At 39.8% G+C, this 26,828-nt stretch overlaps 2 protein-coding genes across 12 annotated transcripts in view; one reads left to right on the top strand and one right to left on the bottom strand.

Annotated features, from left to right (window-relative positions):
* Window positions 1-26,311, top strand: KEL (Kell metallo-endopeptidase (Kell blood group)). 11 transcript variants are annotated; one of them, XR_012663001.1, is made up of 19 exons: window positions 1-399; window positions 3,202-3,354; window positions 7,506-7,644; window positions 9,117-9,320; window positions 9,912-10,036; window positions 10,948-11,094; window positions 12,230-12,292; window positions 13,260-13,448; window positions 13,849-13,994; window positions 15,259-15,382; window positions 15,894-16,004; window positions 17,071-17,169; window positions 17,715-17,792; window positions 18,235-18,338; window positions 19,307-19,493; window positions 21,466-21,533; window positions 21,770-21,927; window positions 22,775-22,867; window positions 24,155-26,311. XR_012663001.1 is itself a non-coding variant. In XM_075108671.1 (19 exons), exons 2-19 carry the CDS (start codon window positions 3,337-3,339, stop codon window positions 24,329-24,331), a joined length of 2,172 nt encoding a protein of 723 aa, XP_074964772.1. In that variant the 5' UTR covers window positions 1-399; window positions 3,202-3,336; the 3' UTR covers window positions 24,332-26,311. The 11 variants fall into 11 exon arrangements, 9 of the variants coding, with proteins under 9 accessions (XP_074964772.1, XP_074964780.1, XP_074964790.1 ...); XR_012663003.1 differs by having other exon boundaries at window positions 21,752-21,927; window positions 24,155-26,102; XM_075108671.1 differs by having other exon boundaries at window positions 19,307-19,417; window positions 21,752-21,927.
* LOC142064168 (ephrin type-B receptor 5) overlaps window positions 1-26,828 on the bottom strand; it is a 315,634-nt gene that overhangs the window by 100,096 nt on the left and 188,710 nt on the right. The window lies entirely within an intron of this gene.

A 26,828-nucleotide genomic window follows, 5' to 3' on the forward strand; every position in this document is an offset into this window, starting at 1 on the left:
AGTTAGAAAAAGTTTACAGGGAAACTTTTTGTCTTCACTTTTGGTAGTTGATAAAGGCATCTTCAAAGAAACCTGGGTGCTAGCAGGAAAAAACAACTGCACATATACAGCACCATATTCTTATATATACAAGTACTTCATGTATTCAGCTCACAAGATCCCCAAAACTCTACAGGCTGCATATTCAATAAAGAGGTCAGACTGCACACTGCCCTCCAAGGTAGACCTTTAGGCGTATATATATTTATTACACTATTCTGTGGCACTTAACCTGAAGAAGATGTTCATATCCAATTGGTAGTGTGGGAAATGCAAGATATGTCTCCCTGGCTTATTGCTGCCAGATGCAAATGTGCTCTGTCCTTACTTTGATAGATGCAAGAAACTCTTCTTGAAAAGGTACGTAAATACAGTGTCTGAATTACTCAGCTTCAGGTAATGACCACAGTAAAACAGATTTTTCTGAAGTACGTGTCATATAATTTTGGATAAAATATGTCTTATACCTGGATATCTTAGAGCACAGGAAGAGCATCTATGTGAAATAAATGCACATTGTCTCCAAAGAGAGACATGAATTTTGGAATAAATAAAAGTTTTAACAACTTGATTCTCTCCATAACAGTTCAACTTTCCTCTGAATTGTTTAACAAACTCTGTTGCAGCAGAATGCTTCTCAGGAGCAGACTTTTCCAATGGAAACCAATAGTAGTGTGTATTAGATCCAGTAGATAATGTTATGGTCTGTGATGACTTAGGAGAGAGAACATCACTTCAATGCCAGATCTTGCAAGACTGCTTTCTCAGCATCACAGTGCCACTGAAACATGTACTAATTCAGACCCATGTTCTTCACTGAGAAGGTGATATGTATTTCATTTCCTGAAACATCCTGTGCATACTTATAAGAAGGATGTGATCCAACTACTTTTCAAGATGTGTCCAGATTAGTTTACAAGGTCTGGAAAAAATTGTCCATTTATACACATTCAGAGTATTTCTAGACAGTGTGTGTGTGACAATGCATATGCTGTGGTAATATCAATGTAACATTTTGTCACATTATGTGGTAAAATGACATTTAATCCAAAGGAGGTAGAAGACCTGTTTAAAAGATAATGGCTCATGAAACCATGTTAATGCCAATCATATCCCATCAGCATATTGACCAAAAGGCTTTTTTTGTCTTCTCAAGTTTCTTTTTAGAACTGAATATTTCAGCCAAGGTTTTATTACTTGCTTTTATTTAAATAACATTATGTTGAAAATTATCATAGCCATTTTATAATTAAAAAGGCAATAAATTCCTTGCCCAGAGACATTTTAAAGCCTAGATAGTGTTCATTAGAGAAAACAAGTAAAATTAACTTCATTACTTAAAGCTTTGAAGCTGTTAGATGCTATAATTATGAAGATGGAAGAGTTCAGGCACATAAATAAGACAGATAAATAAACTGCATATTGTCATGAACAAATTTGTCCAGTCAGTTTACAAAGATAACCCCACTGTAAGATCACTTTTAGTTAAACCTAGTCAAGTTGCTACAACATATTTGCATACCATTTCTTTGTCTACACTATCAGTGCAACTACTGAAAGGCATTTGTGAGACGGTACTAGAACAGTAGCTATTGTAAGAAAAGATGTGAAGTAGGGAAGAGTGGAAAAGGCTCAAAGACAAATGTCGCAGAAACACATGGAAGCCTTAAAGCTATGTTGAAACAAAGGATTATATGGGCTGAATTTTGTTACATATTCCCATTTCTCAGTTTGCACAAAGATTTGGGATTTGAGTAGCTGTAAATTAATTTAAACTGCAATTAACAAAGCAACTCTCTATCTGTTGTACTCTATGGATCACAGTAATGCTCCTCTCAATGATGCAGGAGTTGTGAGTACCAAAAGAGTGTCTTTTTACTTCCACTAAGTCAAATCTCAATCATTTATTCAAGAAGTATTTGCAAATTGGATTCTCATGTTAAGCTGAAGGGAAGTGCCCTATTGCAAGGAAAGAAAGGACGTCAAGGACCTTTTTTACAGTGTTTGGAGCTGTTTGGTAAATGTAGAAATACATAGCTACCAGTGACCTGAGAGGGAGGAAGAACTGGGAGTAAGTAACTGGTTTCATAATAAGTCTGTTGTCACAGTATAATCAAGGATGTTAAGAAATTGTGCAAGCACTACAGGAATAGGGAAAAATCAGATTGATGAAAGTGGGGAGAAGATTTGGACTTTAGGAGAGAGACCAAAGATTTGGGAAGCTCTGAACAACTGAACAGATAGCTAATTATCTTCAGTTTAGTGACCAAAGACATCATATTCCCTTGAGAGACTAGCAAGGTGGGGAGGTAAACAGTTCTGTCCTAGTATTCTGCTTGTTTCAGTCGTTTTGGAAGCTGACACCAAACTGTTCCCAACCACCTCTCTCAACTCCCAGCTGCCATTTGAGGAGGTCTCAACTCCCAATGTCAACCACTCAGTTTTTATTGTCTCAGGGAAGTGATCCTGGTTCCCAGTCCTCAAAGCAGAAGAAGTTCCCTCCCAAATCTTTCCAATATGCATCCTTAAGGAAGCAAAGACACATAGGCTGGCAGTCACCTGAGAAGTAACGAACAACTATGAAGAGAATCAGTAATGAATTATTTCTTTCATGCCTCTTAATGCAAAAGAAAAAGAATCAGAAGTGGATTTGTGTTCACCCCTTGAGTGGACTTTTGGATGCAACTGAGAGTGAGCAAAAAAAGTCAGCACATTGGCCTTTCTTTTGTGGAGGAGGAGCAGTAGGATCCATAACCCACACTATCCTGCAATAACCAGAGGCCTCCAGGCCCCAAAGCAGCAGGTTGAAACAGGCTAGTTGCAGTTTCAAGCAGTAGACCAAAACAGGCTTCTTGGGTGGGCAGGATAGTTAAGGCTGTTGGAGAGAAAAGAAGCAGCAAATAGTAGAGAAGAGGCTAGGGGAGATAGAGGATTGTATACTTCTGTTCAAAAATATTTCAGTGCAGCTCCAACAGACAGAAAGACACATGGGTCACAGGGAGAGGCACAAAAAAGAAAGGAACAAAAAAAAGTTTTATGAGAAGTAGAGGTATTATGAAGAGAAGGTGGGTGGAGAGTTGCAGAAATGTCTCTGTGTCCCTCCCTCTCATTTTCTTTAAGGGCGTTTTTCTTAGAGCTTTTCCTCTCTTCTCCTCCCCTCAGCTATCAGCCAAGCTGGGAAGAAGAGATTGTCTCTGAACTTAGTAGTGTGTCTTGGCACAGAAGACTGATAGTAAACAAGTAAACAGAGTTGACAACTGTGGTAACCACCGGAGCAAAGCCTGCTCAGTGACAAGAATGAGGACTTTTCCAGAGGTAAGGAAATGGGTCTGTCTTGCACTCTGCTGAGTTACCTTTGTTGCAGACCCCCCCAATTTCTTCCCCTGTCACAGCTACATTGCTTATTGATCTAGGGGACTTGACCAATTGAGTTCTTTACAGTTTGTATCAGGAAGGGGCTTGTCCAGGTCTCAGAATTAATGATGTAAGATGTGGTGTGAGAGGATTTAGGGGTTCTTGCCCTTCCTGTTAGTCAACCTAATGGCCATTCTGAGTATTCAGATCTGTTTGAAGCACTGACCAATAGGTAATAATAATAACAATCATCATCATCATCTGATTATTTGCATCTTTTATTGTATCCCTGTTTTTTCAAGAAATTAAGAAAGGATCTATGCAGACACATGAAAAATTTTCCCCCACAAATAACTGTGGGTAAACATGGCATAGTTTTCTGAATGTGAGAGCCTAATTACTCCCCGTGTAGTGCGGTGTCCTTTTCCTGATTTGATGTCTTATATTGAGGCGCGGAAACAAACTCTACAACTCACAGAGAGTTATAAAGCAGGTATGTTTATTACAGCGCTGGGTGCAAGGGGGATCGCTCCTCCTAACGTGTACGCCATCAGATCTAATTGTGTGGGTTAAGTACATGTTCTATATACATATTCATTAGTTTTCTGAGGAAAGATATACATATTCACTATCATATGCAAATGTCCTCTGCGCGTGTCTGTTGGTGTCTCTGGGTGGTCATCAGGGGTCTCTGGATGAAGGATATACTCTTCCTCACTGTGTCTGCTAGTTAACCTTTGCTTTTGCGCAAACTCAGTTCTGAGATCACGTATATACTGTCCTTGAGAGATGGTCTGTTCTGGTTTAGTGTTTGCTCTGCAGTTCCTTATCTTTACTGTTCTGTACATCTGCTTTTCTTAAGATCAAATGTCATCGTAACTTTGTTTAGGCACTTCTTGTCTTTAATCCTTTCTGACCCCCCCAAAACAATAAGTTTTAGTCATTGCGCAGGATGTTCCTGTTATCTTACAGCCCAAGGCTACCTCTTTATCCGGGCCCTAACATTTGCTGAGCTACACTAGATCGCATTAGTAATGTTTAACTATTTATTCCCTGAATCAAGCCCCACCTTTTCTTTCACCTGAACTAGGATGGGCACTGTGCCATGTTCTGTGAACCACTTAGTCCATTTGTGGCATAAAAGTGAAGTTCATACTAGATAAAGTATCTGACAGGGATATTGCCCAGGTCAGTATCTTTATAAGTACTGAAAGAGCAGGTATTTGTCTGTACAGATTTAAGCTGTTGTCATAAAAAAGATAAAAGCAACAACTAAGTATGACTGCCCTCCTCTTTTTGCTCTGTTTATGTAGGTCCACAAATTCCCTCAAATCCAGCCCCTGTAACAGAGGCAAGATTAGAAAATCATTCCTTAAGGAAGGTGAAATTTTTGAAGAACACTTTTTATCCCTATAGCTTACCTAACACATACTTTAATCCAGTATTTTAGTAGAGGTACACAACCAATTTCCGCTCCCATGTCTCTTCTTTTGGGATAAGCTATTCTTCTGGAGTATGCTGCTCTCAGCCAGCTACTTCTCTAGTTTCACAGTAGCGTCTTCAGGGAGACAGCCTGGTTCTCTTACAGATTTTAAAAAATCTATTATTTGATGTATTTTCCATTTCAAAAGGAACATAATGTGTAGGCCCAATATAGACCTACTGCTAACCAGAAGTTTGGCAGAAATTGCAATGACGATCTTGAAATACCAATTTCTTGCTGGTATCGCCACAGCCATGCCATTTACTACTCAAAAAAAGAGAAATAGATGTCCTCTGATAACATGAGACCAAAGAATCGAAAAATTAGAAATATTTCATAGTAGGAATAGGCCAGATTTTCAGTGTGAAAAAAACCAAGAAGTTTGTTGCAGCAGAGAAGTCAGGAGCATTGTGAATGTAAATCATTCACTTTCTCCTAAATGATGAGAGATAAGGGCTTGCACATTGAAGACTATTTTCTTTTCTTGCTTTTCAGCCAAGCAAGTTATTTTTCACTCACTTCCCTGCCATACTGTAAGGTCATGACACCTTCTCACTACTTGAGGAGTAAAAGCTGAAGTGTTTTACTACAGGGACATATGAAAGAAATTTGGATTTCCTCCTTTATATTTCCTACACTGTACCTTGCCAGTATGGTCATGTTCTGTATCTAACACCTTTTAACGCCAGGATTCACTTGTATGTACTTGCTCTCCACTTAGTTATTCTGCTTCCTGCCTAAAGAACTCAGGAGAATAGGACTTTAAAGGGAGAAAAGCAATTAGGTATTTAACCCTTGTCAGCAGTTTCCATGAGTCAAGTAAGCTGACATATGCTTTTGAGAGCCTTCTGTTAATGATTGAATAAAATGCACATTTGAAAGATATAAAATGATGAGGTCTCTTTTTCTATTTCTTTATGTGTTTTCTTTTCTGTTAATGTTTTTGTACAGGAATTGTACTTAATTCTTGTTGGGTTTTGCTTAATTTCTTCTTTTGATTTTTTTAAAGATCTATGTTTTCTGTTTTTGTGGCAAAGGAGATAGATACCGAGTATGATGACAAAGGCAGTTTAGCTGCTGCAAGTAAGGAAGCAGCAAGGGCAGACAAGGGAAGACAATCTAGAACCTGAAAGTCATGACAAGGCAGGCAAGAAACAATGTCTTTACCAGCAAGGGGTGCACCCCCACAGTACAGGAATAAGGGGGGTAAGGCAGGTCTGGTGACAATAGCCAGGGTCAACCAAGACTGTACATTGCCAGGCAAGTCCATTGTGAGGAGGCAGGTCCAAGGTCAAACCTGCAGAATCAAGTCTGTAGGTTAAGGACAGGATCCATATCAATGGAGTACCTGGCCAGCCATTGCACAATGGCTGCTGCAGCATAGCTCAGATGGCGATCAGGCATGACAGCTGCAAAAAGCAGCTGCCAAGAGAAGTGGACATCTCCATCAAGGCTGCCTCTTGCTTTTTCTCAAAGAGCTCCAAGGCCTGTCAAGGTTTCTCAAACAGCTTGCTTTTATCACAAAACCAGGCTTGAGGGAACTAAACTTGAGGCTGTGGGGACAGTACAGGCCAGGCACTGACACTGGCATTTAAGACTCTCAAAATAGCACTTCCACCAGCTTTCACACCTACGAGATATACTCCTTGCTTGCTACACTGTTTGTCCTCTGTCCCTCTTCCTCCCACATTTGCCATTATCTTCTGCCTTTTTTTCCCTTCTGCCTCCTCCCTCACTGTATATTCTTATTCAGTTATTCCACTTTTCATTTTTTCAGTTCTTTCCCTTTCCTTATATTACCAGCATCCACTCCCATGTTTGGTCTCTTGCAATCTGTTCTCCGGTCTTATGTACATCAGAGTAGGTAGAAGCAGTGGACACACAGAGTAAATGTCATTTCATCCAACTTCATCCAGATAGATGTTAGGGGTGTATCCTAACATAATCATCTAGCTTCTTTTGCAGTCAATGGAGAAAAAGACAGGTAACTCCAGAGGATGCTTCAGCTCATCCTACGACAGCTGTCTAAAATAGAAGCTGTACTCATAAGGTGCTCAGCCTTCCCCACTGACTAAAAAGACATACATAGATTATGGACACAGCTAAATTTAAGTGAGATAAAACCTGTCTGTATATAAAGGCTTCTCTGTGACTTACAGCTTACTGCAGTTTTTAGAACAGGGCAAACCTTTTCTCCCACTTGAACTGGGCTTGAGGTCTTAGGATGCAAGAGTTTTTTTCTTGAGGAGACATCTGAAATTAATGCTCAGATTGCCAGACTGTTAACAGAATAAAGAACCCAAAGGCTTAACCACCCTGCTATTAACTTTATGGGCTCAAAAAGGCTTTGATATCTTCTGGAGGTATATGCAAGCTGATTCCATAAGCCAGAAGGAACTATGGAGGGACAGACCTCCTCATGGCAAGATGACTTTTCAATGCATAATTTGTAACACTGCACAACAGCTGTAGCCTAGGTGAGTTGGATGATTGTTGGTATTCTGGCACTAGTCCTGTGAGTGATTTTCTAGTAGATTAAGCGGAAGACAGAGTATATGACCAGTGCTAACTTTAACATAAAATTTTCTTTCTTATTTTTTCTCTGTTTGTCTGATTTTTCTTTCTTCAGACCTGTGACCAGGAGCTGAGAACAGCTGCAAAGAAAGAACGATGCCTTCAGGGGAAGAGCCTACTTCTGTGTACACTTCTCAGTATTATCCTTGGCTTTGCATTGCTTATCACCTACATCATGATGACTTGTGGTCTAGGTATAATATGGGATACCCTTTTCCCTGCTTCCTCGTCAACCACATTTGTAAGACCCCTTTCTCTCCTATCTGCCTCCATTGTGTATCAGGCTTAAAATCTGTGTTAAGAATTAGACTTTCAGAATCTCAAAGAATCATAACACCAGTTGTAGAAAAGGTACAGTCTTCTGTTCCTTAGGTCATACTGGGGAGAGATCCTCACAGCTGTCCTCCTCCTCTGCCTGCCCTTTAATATGCCTGGGTCCAATTTTGAGGGAGAGTGTACTTATATTGTCTTGCATCTCACCATCATGTCATGCTCTGCCTGTGGTCACCTCCAGGAAACTGGACTGAATCTGATTTGGAGCTACTTCTCCACATTTCCAGCTCTGACTTAGTAAGTCTAGTCCTAGTTTTCTAGCACAGACCAGTGCAGTCATAGTGTAGATAGAAAAGTCATAGTCTCTTGCTAATGCCTGAGCTATAAGCATAGACCAGAAATATTAATTTGCCTTTTAAATTTGCTAAACAGCTATATGCAGAATGGTCCATGTAAATTTTTAGGCGTTTTGAATGATCAGCCCTGAAGGTGCATTTATATTTGTGAATACTGACATTCCCTGCTCCAAAATAAACATTATTGACTCTTCACCTAGCATTTTTCTTTAGCCATGTTATGTGTTAGATACCATTCGCTACAGAGACCAAGGAAAAACTGTTAGTTTAGATTTTGTCAATTTCCACTTTGCCTGCCTCCTCCCATGTCAGCTGTTGAAACCAGAGTATGGAAAGTCTTACTTTTATTTATGAGTGGCTTATTTCAGCAAATAATTGATTTGATCTGATGTTCATACAAGATGCTGAACCAAAATGGGAACACATACCCAGTGATTCGCAGCTGTTTAGATAAAGGGAGTTTTAGATCACAACAAGATGTACTAGAAAGTCCTGTTTTAACAAATGTCATTGCTGAAAAATGTTCCCTATGCTTGAACACTTCCCTCCACATTTTAAACTTATTCCCTTACTTTCTCTGTGCTATGTCCTTCTTCTGTTTCATGTGTTGACACCATCAGTTGCTTCTTGTTTATCATTTGGTCAAATTTGACTGATTCATAGAAAATGCACTGAGAAGGCAGAATAATCCCAACTGTGCCTGCCTAGATAGTACGAACAGAGGACATCACCTGTGGACTGATTACCTGTACTTCTATTTAAAGAATCTCCCTTATAAAGTGCAAAGGTAATCTTCCTGTGAAGTGAAAGACAGGACACACTTTGTTCCATATTTAGCAAAAATTTAGAAGGAATTCATCACTCTGCATGCAAAGGAGTTTGTATAAAAACTAAATCTTCCAGGTGAAATGTCCCACAAATAACTCCTCCTTTTTGTGTGTTAGTTTGTTTGTTCATTTGTTTGTTTGTTTTTGTTTGAAGTTGTTCTCATTCTTCACTATCATTGCTCAGTTGTCTCGTATTTACTTCCTGCCCAGGATCCAGTGGTGCCGAACTGGGTCTTACATTGTTGGCCAAGCTCCTGAATTCTAGGAATGACACTGTAGACCCTTGTGAGGATTTCTACAAATACGCCTGTGGCAGCTGGGAAGGCAAACAGTCAAACAGAACCACAGAAGAATCACTAAATGTATTTGATGCGTTGTTGGAAGAAAACCAGATGATCCTGAAAAGGCTTTTAGGTAGGGACAGGTGATTGGTATGTTGTCTTCAGCACGTTCTTCAGTCAGAGCTGAGAATACTAATAACTGAGAACACAATCATTCCTGACAGGGACTGAGTCCAGTCTCCCAATTCTTCTATCGTTACAGGTACAGATTTCTTCGTGAGCATGTCATATTACAATAGCTGCATTTTAAACATTTTAGTTCCCCTTGCTAAGTGTAACAGATGAAACTCACACTTTAAAATTCTGACAGCAACCCAAACCATCTTCCTGTTGCCTTGTAAAAGTAGACCTTTTTTGCTGTGCTTGTCTGAATGTGCACCCTGCTCATGTGTCCTGATTCTGTGTGGGACTGAAGCCTAGATATGCATCACCTTCCTGTTGTGCTCCTGTTTACATGCAAAGGAACTCACATATTTGGCCTCAGGAAGAGTCATGGAACTAGAAGGTCTCTTGCTCTGAGTGTCTGTGGGAAGTATGGATGTATTTACTAAATTGTTCTGAATCAAAGTGCAGTGTAATGTTTTCTTACAATCTTTTTCTGCTCTCATAGTGCCCCAAATTTTTACCACTTTTGTAGTTTTTAATCTTTTTTTTTTTCCCTCAGAGGGCCCACAGTTTGCAATAAGAGGCTCAGCTAAGGAAAAAGCAATCCAGTTCTATCACTCCTGCATGGATACCCAAAAGATAGAATCCCAAGGAACTCAGCCATTGAAAAACCTCCTAACTCAGGTGAATGTTTGTGCCATTTCCTCTCCCTCCAGAAGACAATTCCTGCAGGGAAAAGGAAAGTGTGAAGAAAGGGTCATATGATCCTACATGATGGAATTTTGCTAGCATCTGGCCCTGAAATAAGCTCATGGTTCACAGCAAAACTTCTAAGTGATAAGTATTCTAGCTTTAAATACCATTTCAAGATTTGATTTTCTGACATCAGGTACCTAATCTTTGTTCATGACCTTACATATTACTTTAGGACTGTACAACAACCAAGACTGCAAAGAGGGGATCACTTTTAATCTCAGAAGCTTAGTTCAAAAGGATCCAACATACAGATCAGGGAACATCTTGCAAAATGGGTGAAATTTTTGTGTCTAAGATCTGATCTGATGGCCATCCGCTACTCCAGGCTTCAGGAGAGCTTGTATAAAGAGGAAAATGCTTCTCTCCATTTGGGAGACTCCTCTCAGTGCCAGGGAGGGTTGTACATCATCCTGCCAGCAGAGGGCATTTATTCCCGGTCTCCAAGGAGGCTGCAGACCCATCCAGCAGAAGGAACAGTCGCTGCAGCCTACCTGTGACCCTGCTTGTCAGGGAAGTGGGACCTATAATTCCTGATCCCTGGTTGTCCTTCTGGATGGCTCTTTCTTATCTTGCTTTTTTCCTGTACAACTTGTTCTGCTGATAATTATAATTCCTTTTCCCTGTGTCATTTTGCAGTTTGTTGCTTTGCCTAAGTGAAAGTGACGGGTCATTTTAAAGCCAACAGGGTGTGTAGAAGTCTTCATGAGTTTTCCCTGTTGCTATTTGCTTTGTTGTTTCTCAGTTGTCGTAATGACTGAGCTCATAGGAGTAAAAAAAAGATTTTGTAAATATGGGGTAAAAAAGTGACCTGTTGTCATGCCATCTTTCTCCCTCTATAGGTTGGTGGATGGAATATCACAGGTGTGGGGAAAGCAAAAGATTTTAATGAAACTCTTCAGACTCTTATGGGCAGATACAACACCTTTCCCTTTTTCAGTGTCCGTGTGGGACCTAGTCCTTTTGGCCTCAAGACCAATATTATTCAGGTAAGCGTACTAAAGAAAGATAATTATTAAGAAGCACTGGAAATAAAGAGTCAGTTACACAGCCCATGAGACCCAGGCTTGCTCAAATTAAGCCTATTTCTCTGAAGAAATTTTTCGTGTATTTCAATAAACTTCTTTATTTTATTACACAAAAAGCACTGATTTCTGTGAGCAGATGAGGAAAAATAAATTGCTTATTTTCTCTCATCTCCTGCCTGTTAGAGTAGATTGTACTTCATTGCAGAAGGGTGTGGTTCTTCTTGTGTTCACAGGTATGACTAGTACATAACAGACTCTAAGTGCTAAGTGTCTAATATACATAGTGTACTATGAATCTGCAAATTTTGCAGCTTGCTGTTGTGGTTTAAACTTGGTAGGCAGACGCTCATTCACTCCCCTGTCCAGTGGGATGGGGGAGAAAATCAGAAGGGTAAAAGTGTGAAAACTCATGCGTTGAGAAAAAGACAGTTTACAAAATAAAAATAAAAAAGAAAGAAAGAAAAGAAGTGATGCAAAAACCCTCAATTGCCCGCCACCAACTGACCACTGCCCAGCCAGTTCCCAAGCAATGGCAGCCCTAGCCAACTTCTTTCACCCCCACTTTTATTGTTGAGTATGATGTCATATGGCATGGAATATCCCTTTGGTTAGTTGCGGTCAGCTGTCCCAGCTGTGTCCCCTCCCAACTTCTTGTGCACCCCCTGCCTGCTCACTGGTGGGGCGCATGAGGAACAGAAAGGCCTTGATGCTGTGGACGTACTGCTCAGCAATAACTAAAACATCCCTGTGTTATCGACACTGTTTTCAGGATAAATCTAAAACATAGCCCCGTACAAGCTACTACGAAGAGATTTAACTCTATCCCAGCCAAAACCAGTGCACCATGTAGAAATATTTAATAACATGGTTTACATTTGAATATCAGTCACTGCAGGTTTTTATGAGCTTATAAATGAGCTGCAGAATATGATAGATCAACAAAAATTGCTTAGCAAACATTTTCCAAAAGTAAAAGCAGTTTATTAACTTGTCAAATTCTGTGACACAGAAATTAACAAAGCCTGTTGAGCATATCCTCACATTTCCAGTGTTTCTGGAAATAGTGAGATGTTTTTCCTTTACTCCTATTTTTCAGATTGACCATCCTGAGTTTGAAATGCCACCTGAGAGCAAATTCAAAGAGAAAAATTATCTTGAGGTAACATATCAGAGGCTGAAGAAAGGTAAAAATAACTATTTGGTGTAGGGATCTCCTTGAATTGCCTCCTGGTTGAGAGTGGTCTATTTCCATGGGTTACGGTCAGTGACCTCTGAAAATGTCTCCAGAAGGAATTCTTTACAAAACTCTCTACTTTTCCAAAAAGATAGTTTGTAAGATGTAACTCATTTTTAGATACCAGGTTTAAAACTTCTAGTGGAGAAACAGAATGTTATAATTTTAATTTGTATTTGCTAAGTAATATGAACCTGGGCTTCTGTCTAGGTTTCACCTTGAATGAAAAAAATGTTCTTGTCTAAAGTTAGGCTTTATAGCTCAAAATCTCTGTACTGGGGAAGGGGTAGCTAGCATTTCTGTCATTATTTTAAAATGCTTTAACCTATGCTGGGGAAACAAGCTCTTTGTCCTAGGAGTTATTGCAACTAAGTTAATTTCAACACAGCTCTGTCATTTTTCTGAACTTTAAAAAAACTGAGTTGATTTCAGTTTCTCAGTCTGACTCTTTCAGAAGAGTCCTCAAAATGTAAGCCTGTCTACCCATCATAAGCATTCCTTTGATACCTCATGAACATAGAAAAAAGAAGCTGGCATTTCTGTCCTTCAAAAATACTGGCTCATTATATCACTACATCTCTCTCCTTTGACTCCAGAGATAGCAGGCCTACATCTCTAAAATGATTTGTTATTTAATGTGGTTATAAGCTGGGACAAAAATAACCTTTTGGGAATTCAATGTTCTTCAGTGAGAGAGGAGATGTACTTGGCAAACTGTATTCCACATGAAGAATTACATAAGGATGTTTAAGTGAAGAAGACCATGGGGCTGCAGTGGTTTGGAAAGATTGAAGCTTTATGGTCAAGATTGATGGTTGGATGGATGTATGGATGTATGGATGGGGTGACTAATTTTCAGTAGTGCTTCTCTCACTGTATGCTCTTATTGCAGTTTCTCCGTGTGTATCTCTCATATTTGAAGAAATTGGGGGGCCTACTTGGAGGGCCACAGGATGGTCCCCCTGATTCCTTTTCCCTTACCCTGTCCTTCATCTCTAACCTCCAGCGAGTTGTCACCCCACTGCAGGAAAGACGGCAGAGGGGGATGCTGTTCTTTCACACTACCATTAGGGAGCTACAGGTATCTATGTCTTAGAACTTAAGCAACACAATTACATTTGACATTCACATTCTGAAGATCTGGATCAAAAGAGACATGGGACACTCTGTTTAGATGCCATTCCCTTGAAATTACACTTGAAGTCTGTTGAGCTTTAAATATTCTATTAACCTACCATCTCTTATTGACAGCATTTGGATTTTTCAGGCCCACAACTCTCTCCCATCCCCAGTGATAAGTCATTTAAAAAAAAAAGTCAATTCTCCTTTTCTACTGTAATCAAAACCCACATCATAAAAACAGTTAAACTTGTTGAATGTATCTCTTAGCAATATTAGAGACACTATCCCAGTTTCCCTATTATTTCTTGTAATTCAATTTAGATTCATAGTTCAGCATGTAAGCTTTGTTTTATTTCTAGGAAAAGGCACCTGCTATTGACTGGCTGTCCTGCCTTCAGGCTGTCTTCCATCCTATGCCAATGAACCTCTCTCAGCCAATTGTAGTGCATGACATGGATTACTTAAGAGGCATGTCACAGCTCATTGAACAATGGCACAAGGAAAGGTAGGAGTCAATACCTATGGTTGTAGTTGTTCATGCCTCAAGAAATATTAACTTCAGATACAATAAATTAAAGAGGTCTGTGTTAGAGGCTGCTGAATCCAGTAGCCTAACAATTGCAAGGCTGCTGTGGCTCTGTATCTACAGGTTTAGCCAGTACTAAGACTTAGCACATAGTCCCAGGATGCAAGCACTGTATGTGTGTACCCATGTAAATATACATACATATGTGCCACACATATCAACAGAGATGGAACATAGTGCCTTTACTGGCACCCACCCACCCATAGCACTCCTACAAACATAAACAGCTTAGGCAGCCTGACCCTATTCTTCCTCTCCAGCTGGTCAGAATTGGTCTATACTAGTGAAATATATATATGTACACACAGAATATTGATCACTCCAAAAACTGGTCTTAGATATTCAGTCTGTCCAGAAGCTGGTCCCAGATCCCCTTGTGTCCACAGCTGCTGGCACCTGGATATATGAACTCCTGAGTCTTGCAGTGCTACTTTGGTTGTTGGTACTCTGGTCTCTTCCTGTATATACAAGCAGAATCCTCCAGTAGCTGGTCCAAACTGCTAGTGCCTCCAATAGCCAACTCTCAGACCCCTACTCTCTCCAGCAGCTAGCTTGAACCAAAGTCCCTCCAGTAGTCAACTCTCAGACTCCTTGTCTCTCCAGTATCCAGCCCCATCTCTCCACACAGAGAGCAGAATGTTATTTGAGAATAGCATTTAATACGATAGGACAGATTCTGGTGACCATGTGCAGGGTTCAGTCAGACAGACATTCTGGCAAGCCACAAGTTTATGCTCAGCCATTTCTTCTTACCACCTTTCCTCTCCATTTTCCCATGCGTGTTTCCCCGCAGTCTACCACGATCCTTCCCTTTCCCTGCCTTTGGTCCTTCCCATAAACGTTCCATAATAAGTCTTACAGAATCCCACAGACCCCTCAAAATATTCTATAAGAAGTCTCACCCAGTCCTAAAAATGCTCTTTCTCCTGCTTCCCATAAAGAATCCTGTGCCCCAGCAGGCAATTACCCCTTGAGTCTTCATGGTGTTCTGGGGAGACAGTTCTCTGGATGACTCGTGTCAAGACATCTTCCTTTGATAGACCCAGGTGTAGCCCATTCAGAGTGCTTTGTTGTTATTGTTCAGGTTACTGGGGTTCCTCTGCCTCAAATTATTCCTCTGACACTTGCCACACCTCTGGCCAGGCTTCAATCTTCAGTCCTTTAAAATGTCATTTTCCTACAGGGTCCTTCACATTTATATGATTGTTTGTCTGGTTGGGAATCTCTCCCCAGCCCTTGACAGTCGATTCCAAGAGGCACGCCTGGAGCTATCTGAGATTCTTTATGGAAAAATGGGATCTAGAATGGTGAGTTAGCCTTTAACCATCCTCTTCAGCTTCCTCAGAAGCTGAACACCCTAGGACACACCTTCTGGATGTTCTCTTGATGCCTTGCCTGGATGGAGTTTCTTAGATTTGGGGTGGAAAACTACTCTCACAAAGCCATTATATGCTTCCCTTTTCTCAAAGAAATGTGGGAGTAGACATGACACACAAAACTTTAGAGAGCTAAGTGCACTGTATCATGGGGTAGGGAATAATAGATCATCACCTTTCTTTTATGTATTTGTCTCAGCTAGCATATGAATCTTCATCTTATGTGAAAGTAAGCAGAGTAAATCATAAGAAAATAAATGTTTTACTTTATTAAAGTTTTCTGCATTAGCTTAAATGGGACTACATTACTTATTGTTCACTGCTGTCATTTTTAGATAGCATTGTATATGCTACTGACTGCACATTTACATATCTTTTTGCTGTCTTTCTATCTCTTTGTTCTCAGTCTTATGTGTCTCTATTTCTTTCTCTGTTCTTACAGATCCCAGCTGAGCGCTGGAAGAAGTGCTTGACTGATACCAGCTCTTTCTTTGAGCCAGTTCTAGGGCAGATGATTGTGCAAGAAATTTTCCCCCAGCAGACCAAGAAACTTGTAGGTATCCATCTTCCTAACCCCAAGCAGAGCTCAGCTTCCTCTCTTTCTTCTTTTATATGCCAACTTCAGACCATACCAAGGCAGAAAAATAACGTGTAGGTTTTATACCTTTTTATATATTCCTGTACTTATGCACTTCCCCACATTTTTTTTGAATGAAAGACATCAGAACAGGACATTGCCATCATTGCTAAAACAAACAATGCTAAAATACCAGTTATTATGTTTATCTCCACTGTTAGCATAGTCATGTGTGCAGCACTAATACCTATGATAGCCCTACAAATGCATGCAACCTCAGTGTGCTTCCTGGCATGACAGTTAGTATTAACAGTATTCATCACCAATCTGACATTTAAATAAGATTTTAAATTGCAAAGCCATTAAGCTGTTCTATGACCAGTTGTACAGAAACAAATCAATGCCAAAACATTCTGAGTGGATCCAAAGTAAAATGAACACATGCCTGCGGTGTGGAAAATATTTTTTTTTCTTTGGTGATCAGAGTTCCTTTTCCTTTTGAGGACAGTTAGGGTAGGCATCAGGTTTTATAGAGTTTGCAGTGTATAAAGTGACAAAAGTAAATAACCCCAAGAAAAGTTGATGGGAAAACTAAGACTAAGTGTAGTGAACCACAAAGCTGAATGCACAAAACATAAATTTGTGAAGGAGAGACTGAGATTTCCATAACTTTAGAAAGGGATACTCCAGCATGAAAAACTTGTGGATACTGAATTTTCATTTCACTCAGGAAATGGGGCAATCATTTGGTCCATTCCTATCCCAAGAGGGATTGAATAAAAAAGAATTGTTTCCCTCTTAGTTACCATGAGAGGCAAGATAAAAAAGTGTGTGGGAGAGAATGGTGAGCCCTGTGAGGAACCACTGGATGCCAAATAACTTAAGCCTAAATCATTGTAGAAACTGAAATATCTTCTTTCATCACAAAAAGAGGAATTTCCCCCCAGTTATTCTGTGGTTGAATTGCTGGAACATAGATGATAGCTAAGCCTGAACAATGTTTTTCTGCAGTTCTGACCATGCCTTCTTTGCTCCATGGCAGGCTCAGCAGATGTTCTCTGAGATCCAAGATGCTCTCTATGGCCAACTGGATCAGCTGGACTGGATGGATGAACAGACTCGCCAAGAGGCTAAAGTCTTGGTGCGTGCAGAAGGCAGAAGTTACTGAGACCTTCCTTTCCCTGAAGCCTTTGGAGAAGGAATGGAAGGTCCTTGCACCTCCATATATTCCTACCTGCTTTTACAGGCACACAATCTTAAATAGATGTCATACACACTGAAAATTGTAGGTGGTTTTATAAGTGCTATCACACATGTGTGATCATACATTGATTTGTAGGCATAGAGAGGCTAAGTGTTCGTCTATGGATACTCTGAATGAACTGTACTGAGATATAATTCCATTTTTAACACATGGGTTAAGAACTATAAAAGTGAATGCCAGGACACAATGCTATAAAGAAAAAGAAAAGTAGAACAACATTAGACCTCAGGTCATTGAGTTGAGAAAGCAGGGTAGCAAAAGAAGATGTCTTGTTGAAACAGAGTAGCTGTCATTTTGAAGGGGTGATTCACAGATTGTATTTAGGTTGTTTAGTAATGGAGTTTAAAAAGGACTTCCAGAATCTAAAGCATCCTATTGGTCATGTTTCTTTTTGTTTGTTTGTTTGTTTATTATGATTTTAGGTTTCCAAATTACAAGTGGAGATTGGATGTCCAGCTCACATGCTCCAGACTGCCAAAGTGAACCTGGAATACCAGAATGTGAGCTATATAATGTAAACATGCCTGCCTCATTATTTGTGGTTTGCCTGTACCATCTGCTGTCTTGCCTGATGCTAAAAGAGGCTATGACATCTGGAGCAATGCATATTTCCTATTGTTCATTTTCTGAGAACATTCAGGCCCAGAGACCCTTTTTCTATTGCTTCTATATTATTGGCTATGCTGTCTCCTATTTAGAGTCGCTGGCCTGACAAAATTCTTTGTGACTTGCTTGTATATTCTGCTTGGCTTGCAGATAATATTCCTGTCTTATCTAAAATTGAAGGTCTCTAGAATTGGGAGAGAAAAACCACAAGTATTCCATGGGTTTGTCTTTTGATGAACCCTTTTTTGACCTGTTGGACTTTTATCTCTCTCATACTGTCCAATTCGTTCCTCACTCATGCCCTGTGACAGTCACTTTACCTGTCTTTTCCATCAGTTGGAGATACATGAAGACACTTTTTTCCTCAATGTGGTGGCTTGCTTGAAGATACTGAGGGAAAATTCCTACTTGAAACTCCTTCAGCATGACTCACAGGATAAGTAAGTCTTACAAAATTATATTATATTAAACATACATTAAAATAATACTGATCTGAAAAATATAACAAAATCACACACTCGTGGACTAACTGAAGTTGGAAGGAACTTGTGGAGATCACCTAGTCCAACCCTCCAGTTCAAAGCAGGATCAGCTGGAGCAGGTCACTCAGGACTCTCTAGTTGTACACCTATAGCTCTCTTTTACTGGGGAAGGAGGGGGAAGGCAGGCAGGGGGTGGGGCAGAACTGGACACAATGCTTCCAGATGTGGTTTCACCAGTCCTTAATAGATGGACATAATCACCTCTCTTGACCTGCCAGTGACACTTCTGCTAGAAGACAAGATGCTGTTGTCCTCCTTTGCTGCAAGGCTGCATTGCTGCATCCTCCTTAAAAAAGCCTTGAATCTGGCAGCCTGTCTTGTATTCAACCTGAGGTCATGCTACCAAAAAACCCCACTGTTGTTGAGGGAGTCCCAGAGCCCTGAAAAAAGACCCTTTTTTGCTGATGAACCTTTGAGTAAGGGGGATAGCTGCTTCTCCTGGACTTAGCACCAAAGCAAGCAGCAAAACACTGTGATGATGTGAATGCTGTCAGGGTCACCTCAAGGGCAGGAGACAGGATGCTTCAGAAGACAGGAAATATTGACAGGCATGCTTGGGACCTTGCACCACTTGAAGAGTATTCTGAGCAGGACTTTACAGGAGGTTACTAATCCTGACTTACTTGACAGGGAAGTTGTGAGGGTGCATTCCTTAATGTGTATGAAAGCTAAACTACTAGCTCTGACCATCTGTAAACAAATTAAAGTTTATTTCAAACACCTTTAACTCTAGATAATGTGAATTTCATAATTTGCTGCTGCTGTATGAACAGTTGCACTAAGCAGAACATTTTTGCAAGCTCAGTGGAGGAAAGGAGCAAGGTATGAGCTAAGTAGTTCTCTCAATTCTCTTTTTTTGCTTCTAGCTGGCATGTGTCCCCCTGGACTGTGCGTTCATACTACTCAATAAGTCATCACATGGTGGTTTTTCCTGCTGGAATGTTCCGCAGCCCTTTTTTCCACATGGAGTTTCCCAGGTATGGAGGAGCTGCAAAGGTGGAAGCTGAATGCAGTCTTTTGGCTGCACCATGTTTCCAAGAAGAATCTTAACAGGTGTGTCTTGAAACTTTTTTACTGCATCCCAGAAGGATACAGTAAATGGGGAAAAAATAGCTTTTTCTAAGGGCAGATGGCTACTGCCTTATGAATTCTGAAAGACTGTGATCATTGACTCTGCTGGAACAAAATCAGAATCTAGGTGAAACTAAGCTAAGCCAAGTATATTACTCCAGAACGAAAAAGCAGAAGCCTCATAGAAATCTAACCCAGAGAAAACAGGAGCTTCACAGAGCAACTTTTGTCAGAAGTCTTTTTCAGGTGGATGAAGCACAGTTCTTCTCTTCCTTTTTTAAATAAACCTTCTTTAATAAGCAAATACATTTTTAATTCTGAGTCTTCTCCTGCAACAATGACACTTCTGTAGACCATACTCTTAGAGTTGGGTTCTTTCATCATATGGTATAGATCATTTAAGCAATATTTGTCTCATATTGAAAGCACTTAAAACAGTTGGCTGTAAATATTATTTTATGTCCTTTTTGCATGATAATGGATAGATACTTCTCCTAATCCCATTTTACTGAAAGATAAGCTTACACTGTGGTAAGAGGGTGAAGTTTGAAAGAAACATGTGTCAGTTAAAAGTAATTATTTTTATCATGGTAATCTTCCCCCACTAGTTCTATGTCTTTCTTCCAGGGCTTGCAGTATTTGATTAATGCATTATAGTGTGAAGAACAGGACACCTCAAAAGAATAATAGAAAAAAATGTTTTTCCAATGGTATGGGCTGTCACTTACCATAATCTTACTCTCTGAAAAAGTGCCTACAGCTTCTTAGTCGTTTTGTATTCAGTGTTAGTAAAGTATATTTTTCTCACTGTCATCCTAGTTGAATAAACTGATAAGGCCAACTTGATCAGCTTTTGGTGAGTTGGCACAATAATGTTTTCTCAGATGATGCTCCAAAGTTTAAACTTTACAGACAAAAGCTAATTCAGATGACTGTGAGGACAATTTTTAAAATAAGAAGTCATCAAAGCAGTACAATTACTATAGAACCACAGAATCATAGAATGGTTTTGGTTGGAAGGGACCTTCAAAGATATCTAGTCCAACTGCCCTGCCACAGGCAGGGACATCTTTCGCTATATCAGGTTGCTCAAAGCCCCATCCGACCTGACCTTGACCACTTCCAATGATGAGGCATCCACAACTTCTCTGGGCAACAATTATAAGCTATCAGCTACAGAGCTTCTGAAAGAGCAGTTCTAAGAGATGAATTGTTCTGTTCCTGTCACTTCCTCCTGAGTTCCCAGGGATGTAATAATGATCTACTACAACCGTTTCATGCTTCAGCAGCATTAATCAGTGCATGTAAAGAGAGAAGGAGCCCAACATTTCATATTATAAAAAATGCATTTTGAGTGCACTCTTACTTTTGTGACTATTTGTAAATTCATTGCATAAAATAATAGAAATTCTGTTTGGAAAGAACTGCTGGAGGTGTCTAGTTCAACCTTTTGTTTGTAATGAGATCACCAATCCTAGACCAGAGTAACTGTAGTCAAACCTTCATTATGTTAATTTGCCTTCCAATTTTGTGTATCATTTTTCACTAGACAGCAGTTGCAAGATTGTTTCTCCAACCATCCTGCTTTGGTATGATCACCATTGCAGTTACTGTTTGTGCAGCAGTTCAGCCACTAGTGGGTAAATGAGGACGTAGCTCAACAACAATGCATGTAATTAGAGACACAGACTCTTCATTATTATGATGGCTTATTAGCTACAAATACTTTAAAGCAAGCCCATAGTACAATTCTAAGCATTGGTAGAGTAATTTATACTTGTATTTCCATTTTTACAGTGTGTGCCACATCTGAGAGACAATAAATAGAAAGTGCTTCTGTGTGTTCTCAGAGAACTCTCCTGTGCAGCCCACAGTTTGTGCTCAGTGGCTATAAAGAATGCTCACCTGTGCTCTTTTGCTTTTCAAAAGCATTATTCTCATGTTTATTTTTCAGTGCTGTGAACTTTGGAGCAATCGGGGTATTCATGGCGCATGAACTTCTTCACACATTCTATGGTTATGGTGGGTACTGGCTGTGGTGTCTTTGTTTATCCTTCTAGGTCCCCACTGGTACTTTCACTCAGGGGATCTTAAATCCTGGTACCTATATGAATGTATACATGTATTATGAAGGTAGATGAAGCTAAGGAAAACCCATTAAAGGCCATGCTGACTACTAAAAAGAGTCAGTGATTAATGTGAAGAATAAGGTGAATGCCAGAAATACCTTTACTTTCTAGGATTTTTTTTCCCCACAGTGCTGCCCGAGGGCTGTTCTACATGCAACAGGAGTGCACTACAGAAATCTATAGACTGCTTGGTTGAACAGTATGAAAGCTATGGTTTTAAGGTCAATGGTACTTTTACACTGTTGGAGAACACAGCTGACACTGGAGGGCTCACCATTGCTTACCAGGTATTGTAGTCTACTTACTTCTCTAATCTTGCATATAATTCAACCACCATATCACAAGATTGCTCTGCTGCATCACTCTCATACATTGCTGCTCCAGTTCCAGATTTCTTACATGCCTGTGCCAGTGCAGCATGTGCCCTGCATGTCCTCTGCCATTCCAGACATAGGTTCCTCGCAAAGCTTTGCTCATAACATCAGTACTTCCATGTAAGACTACTTCACCCCTTCACCAATTCTGGGGTTGGTCTTTCATTACTTCCCCATCTATGTCATACATACAAAAAGCATGTTATTGTTTATATGTTTATGTTATACCTGAGGAACTAAGCTGAGACATGAACCAGAGTTCTGTGTGGTGGTAAAATTACTCTATAATGTTTTCAGCAATACTTGAGTCTAGAGGGAATTTTTTGTTTCCTTATGCAGTAGTTCAGCAGTTTAATTAATTACTGACTGAGATCTCTAGGTCTCAGATGGTACTTGTTACATCCTTGCACAAAGAATGTTGGGAGGTAGAAAGTCTTTTAATTTTTATTCAAATATTTGTAAGTTTCTTTGAAAGTAATTTCGATTCTTTCATAGCACAGTCAGTACATCTTATGATGATGTTCATGTGGTAGTGTCTGAAATGGGAAGCAAAGGAGCTGTGTTGTTATTCTCCCATTGTAGAGTTATTGGGGGCATGGCCAGCAGCAGGGACCCACCAGAGTGAGAAGAGATACAAACTTGCTAATTTATTAAATATATATTACATCGATAATTATATCAATATGTAATTGACAGAAGACATGGTTTTGGGACACTGTCTGAAGGGGGATTTATTATTATTAATTTTCTCTCTCCACAGGCCTATAAGAATTGGCTGAAAAAGCACAAAGAAAAGGATTTACCTAAGATTGGACTCTCACATGACCAGCTTTTCTACCTCAGTTTTGCTCATGTAATGAATTCTAGACTAGTCATGTGTCTCTCTCACTCTTCATTGTCTTCCACAATTATTACAGTTTGTCTTTCTCACTGTTCAATCACTTTTCCCCCTCTTCACTGAAATGGGAATGACCAATGTTTCTGGGAGATCCAGAATCTTATTTAGAAAGCTAAAATACACATATAGGGCCCCTATCTTGCTATGGGTCTCAAAGCTAACAAAAGGCTTGTCTACAAATATATCTTTTACAAAGCTCTGAAATCTACCAAAATTAAGTTGTAACAGACAAGTTGTGTCAGGGAAAGCATACTTCATTGCCAGCTGCTGAGTACTTTCTTTGCTGTTGTGAGCAATCTTACACATGGAAAGTGAAATTTTACCGAAAAGGCACATCTCTCTCCATCCCTTCCTTCATCCACCTCTCTGTCATGGTGAATAACTAGATGTCATATCATTCTGAGAGACTGATAGTGAAAAAAAGAGTTTAGAATGTTATTTAAAGAACTAGAAGTACATGCACACACAGTTAGAGATTTCTGTGGGAACCTGGTTTAAGGATTTGTGCAAAGTTGGGTAGTTGGTGCATAGTTGTGCAGTTGACTTCCTCATGATAGATCATTGGATTTCTGTACTCAGAAAAGTCACACACTTATAAGTCACTGTAATTGTACAAAGGGAAGTTTTGTGCATGTGTCATCATTAGGTCAGAGCAGTGTGTAGAAAAGCAGTTCTTGGAGGCAAGGTTTGCTTTTCAGAGGCTATCTGGCAGCTACTGTATCATTTGTCAATGAATAAAGAGTGAAATCAGATGAATGAAGACTTGGTTTGCCAGTTTAACACCAGAAAGTCTCATAACCTTAGCCCCTCTCTCTGAAGTAGTAATGGGATGCTGTGTAAGTGCTCTCCTTTCTTGATGAGTACTCATTGCTTTTGCTTATGAAGCTGAATCTAGACACTGACACTACGGCTGTACCATTATTTCAGATGAAGTCCAAGGTTGCATGAGCCTAAATTCCAAGGTGGTCTACATTCGCTGTGTTCTGGACTATGCAGTATAGAAAGAGAGGAGGTGGCTTGTCAGATAGGGAAACTGGGACAGAGAAGTTTAGGGAAAAGGAAAACAGTCAGAAATTGTGGTGGTAAAGGGTAAGATCTGAATATTGTTGGCACCCATGTAAGTGTGTTTCCTTGTTTACTCCAGCAGCCTCAGTCACACATGCAGAGGCATGAGGAGCCTTAAGTCTTGTTCACGTGAAGACTTTCAGCCAAACTGACTTTTCTTATTTTGCTTCCTTTCAGGCAATGTGTGGACACCAGAATCCTGAGAAACTACAGTCTTCCCTGAACACAGACCCACACAGTCCCTTGCCACTTCGTGTCTGTGGGCCTGTCAGCAATAACCAGGACTTTGCCAAGCACTTCCACTGTTCCAGTGGATCCCCTATGAACCCAGACAACAAGTGTCAGATCTGGTAATCTGCATGGAAAAGGAAGAAGAGAGCTATGATCCCAGGGAGAGGAAGGCCTGACCCACTAAATTATGACCATCTCCTCCAGGCCACTAGGGTGACATGGTGGTCTTATTCAGTCCTCTACCTTCCTTTTCTTGTTACCCTTTCCTCAGCAGTTGATGGTAGCAAAATTCTTAAACTGAGCTCATAAAGGAAGAGGGTCTCCTCTTATTGCTGTCAGTGTTCTGTCCCAGATGTGACAAGTCTGGAATTTAGCAAGTCCCAAGGTAGCAAGGTGACTAGACAGTTGCTAGTAGGCAACAACTTCTGAAGAGCTGTGAACAGAAGGACTGTTGTATTATTTGTCCCTCTGTTCAGTGCATTTCCCTGTATATTTCAGTAGCCTCACAGTCATGTTGAATGGACAGGGCAATAAGCTGGAGCTCCAAGAGTGTTCATATAAGATTGGTTGTTAGGGAAATCCTATAGGCTACTATACAAACCACACATGTAACTACCAGAGAGGGAGAAATCCTCTTTTCTGACAGTAAATGAAGGTAGGTAGTAGGAAAGACTCAGTGGCTCCATCTTTCTAGGCTGAAAGACAGTAACTTAATAATGAAGGTTATTGAAGACCTTCCCTGTTCAAAACAGAAGTTTCGAACAGGGAAGTTTTCCTGTTGCATCAGCAAAACTCCTTAGAGACAAAAGAGGAAAGCATCCCCATTGGTGGGAGGGGGATTGGGAACTGTTTCTTCTTTCTTTCTTTTCCATCAAGATTCTCCTTTTTTAGTCTCTGTTTAAGGTTGAGGGTGGAGTATGGGACAGTCACAAGGGTTTCCAGAATTGTCTGAAGACCTAACAATTAGAATTCCAAGAACTTCTCTGGATTCTGAACCTGGTCCTCTCATCCCTAAAAGTTCTCTCATCTGTACATTTGTAAATATTTATCATCTGAACAGAAGAGTAGATCTGCTGTAGGATTTTACTTTCTATTTGAAATTGAATTTTAGATATTAATTTACTTTAGAGGAAAAAGAGAGTAAGAAGTGTTATCCTCTAAGGTAGCAGGATAAGTGCTTAAAGCATATTCTCAAGACCAACATAATTACATCAGTTTCAGGTTCTGATAATTACAAAATTTATACCAATGCTCTAAAATTTACCTAAGATAATAAGTACACAAAATACTCCTCCCTTTTGCATACTCTTCAAACTGTTCTTAATTATGGGCACAATTTTTTGTTTTACTTATTATATTGGCTGCCTGGGGATTGTTTGTGGAACAGGTAATGGCAAGTGGAAACATCCCTTATCGATGTAAGCATTGTAAAAATTGTGAAATTCCTAATAACTGTTTTAATGCTTTCCAAGTACTGATCAATGCAAAAAATATTTTCCAAGAAAAGGCTGTTTAGAGATTTTGTTTTCATTAATTCACTAAAATATTAATGAAGTACTTGCTTCAGAGGAAAAAAATACTTTGATTGCAAACCCTTTATGACGAGGCTTGTTTCTTTGTTCTGTACTTATACTGTTCCCAGCATGAGTGGAGTTCTTAGCTGAACTTCACAAGTAATAAATAATAATACCTCAAAATAATTCGATTTATTTACCCATCATAAAAAATAACAAAATTCAGCTTGTGTTTATCTTTACTATTTAAACATTGTATACTCTTCCACTTGTTTAATCAATTTTAACCTAGCAGCATGATCAGACTGTCTTTCTTTTAGATGCTAGTAGCAATTAACATTGTACCAGACCTTGTGTGTAATATAGAAGTTATTTCATGTAGTGAGACTACTTAGTTTCTTTGTTTGTAATGTATAGAAAAAGCAAAAGCTATTGACAGTCTGCATTTTGAGGAGTACAACTATTCTTGTATCTATCTTGTTAAGTGTATGGGGGGGACAGTTCCTTGGAATATGCAAATTTTTTCTTTTTCTTACAATGTATGATGAATTTATGAATATTCTATTTAAAAGACAGGATCAGCCTTTAAGTTGGTGAGTTGTATCAATTCTTGTTTATTACTAACTATGATGTTTTTACACCATAGAAATTATTTCATGCTTCATGTCACACACAAAAAAAAGAGAACAATGCTGCCGGCATTCAGGGAAAGAGCCAGATCCAAGAGCAGATCCTTCACTGCTGAATTTCTCAGTCTCTGTGAGTCCTTGTGCTGCACCATGTTGATCACCTCCATTCCTTCCCCTGTTGATGAGGCCACGAATGTTTCCTCCATTTGCTCCCAACCTGTAACTGGTGGTGGGTGAGAAAAACAAAAGCTTTCTTTTTGTTCTCTTCTTTCATACTTGGATCCTTTTCACCTCTGCTTCCCTCCTTTTCTCTCCCTGCTTTCTAAACTTTCAACTCAATTTCACCCTTACTGTGAAGCAGCTTTTCGTTCATACCCCTTCCCACTCTCTGCTTCTCTTGTCCTTTTCTGTGTCTGTTCTTCCTCATTCAGTATATATTCCTATATGCTCACCCTCCCCATAGCATTCTCATAATTC

This window comes from Phalacrocorax aristotelis, chromosome 1 (genome assembly GCF_949628215.1).
Source record: "Phalacrocorax aristotelis chromosome 1, bGulAri2.1, whole genome shotgun sequence".
Lineage (NCBI taxonomy): Eukaryota > Metazoa > Chordata > Aves > Suliformes > Phalacrocoracidae > Phalacrocorax > Phalacrocorax aristotelis.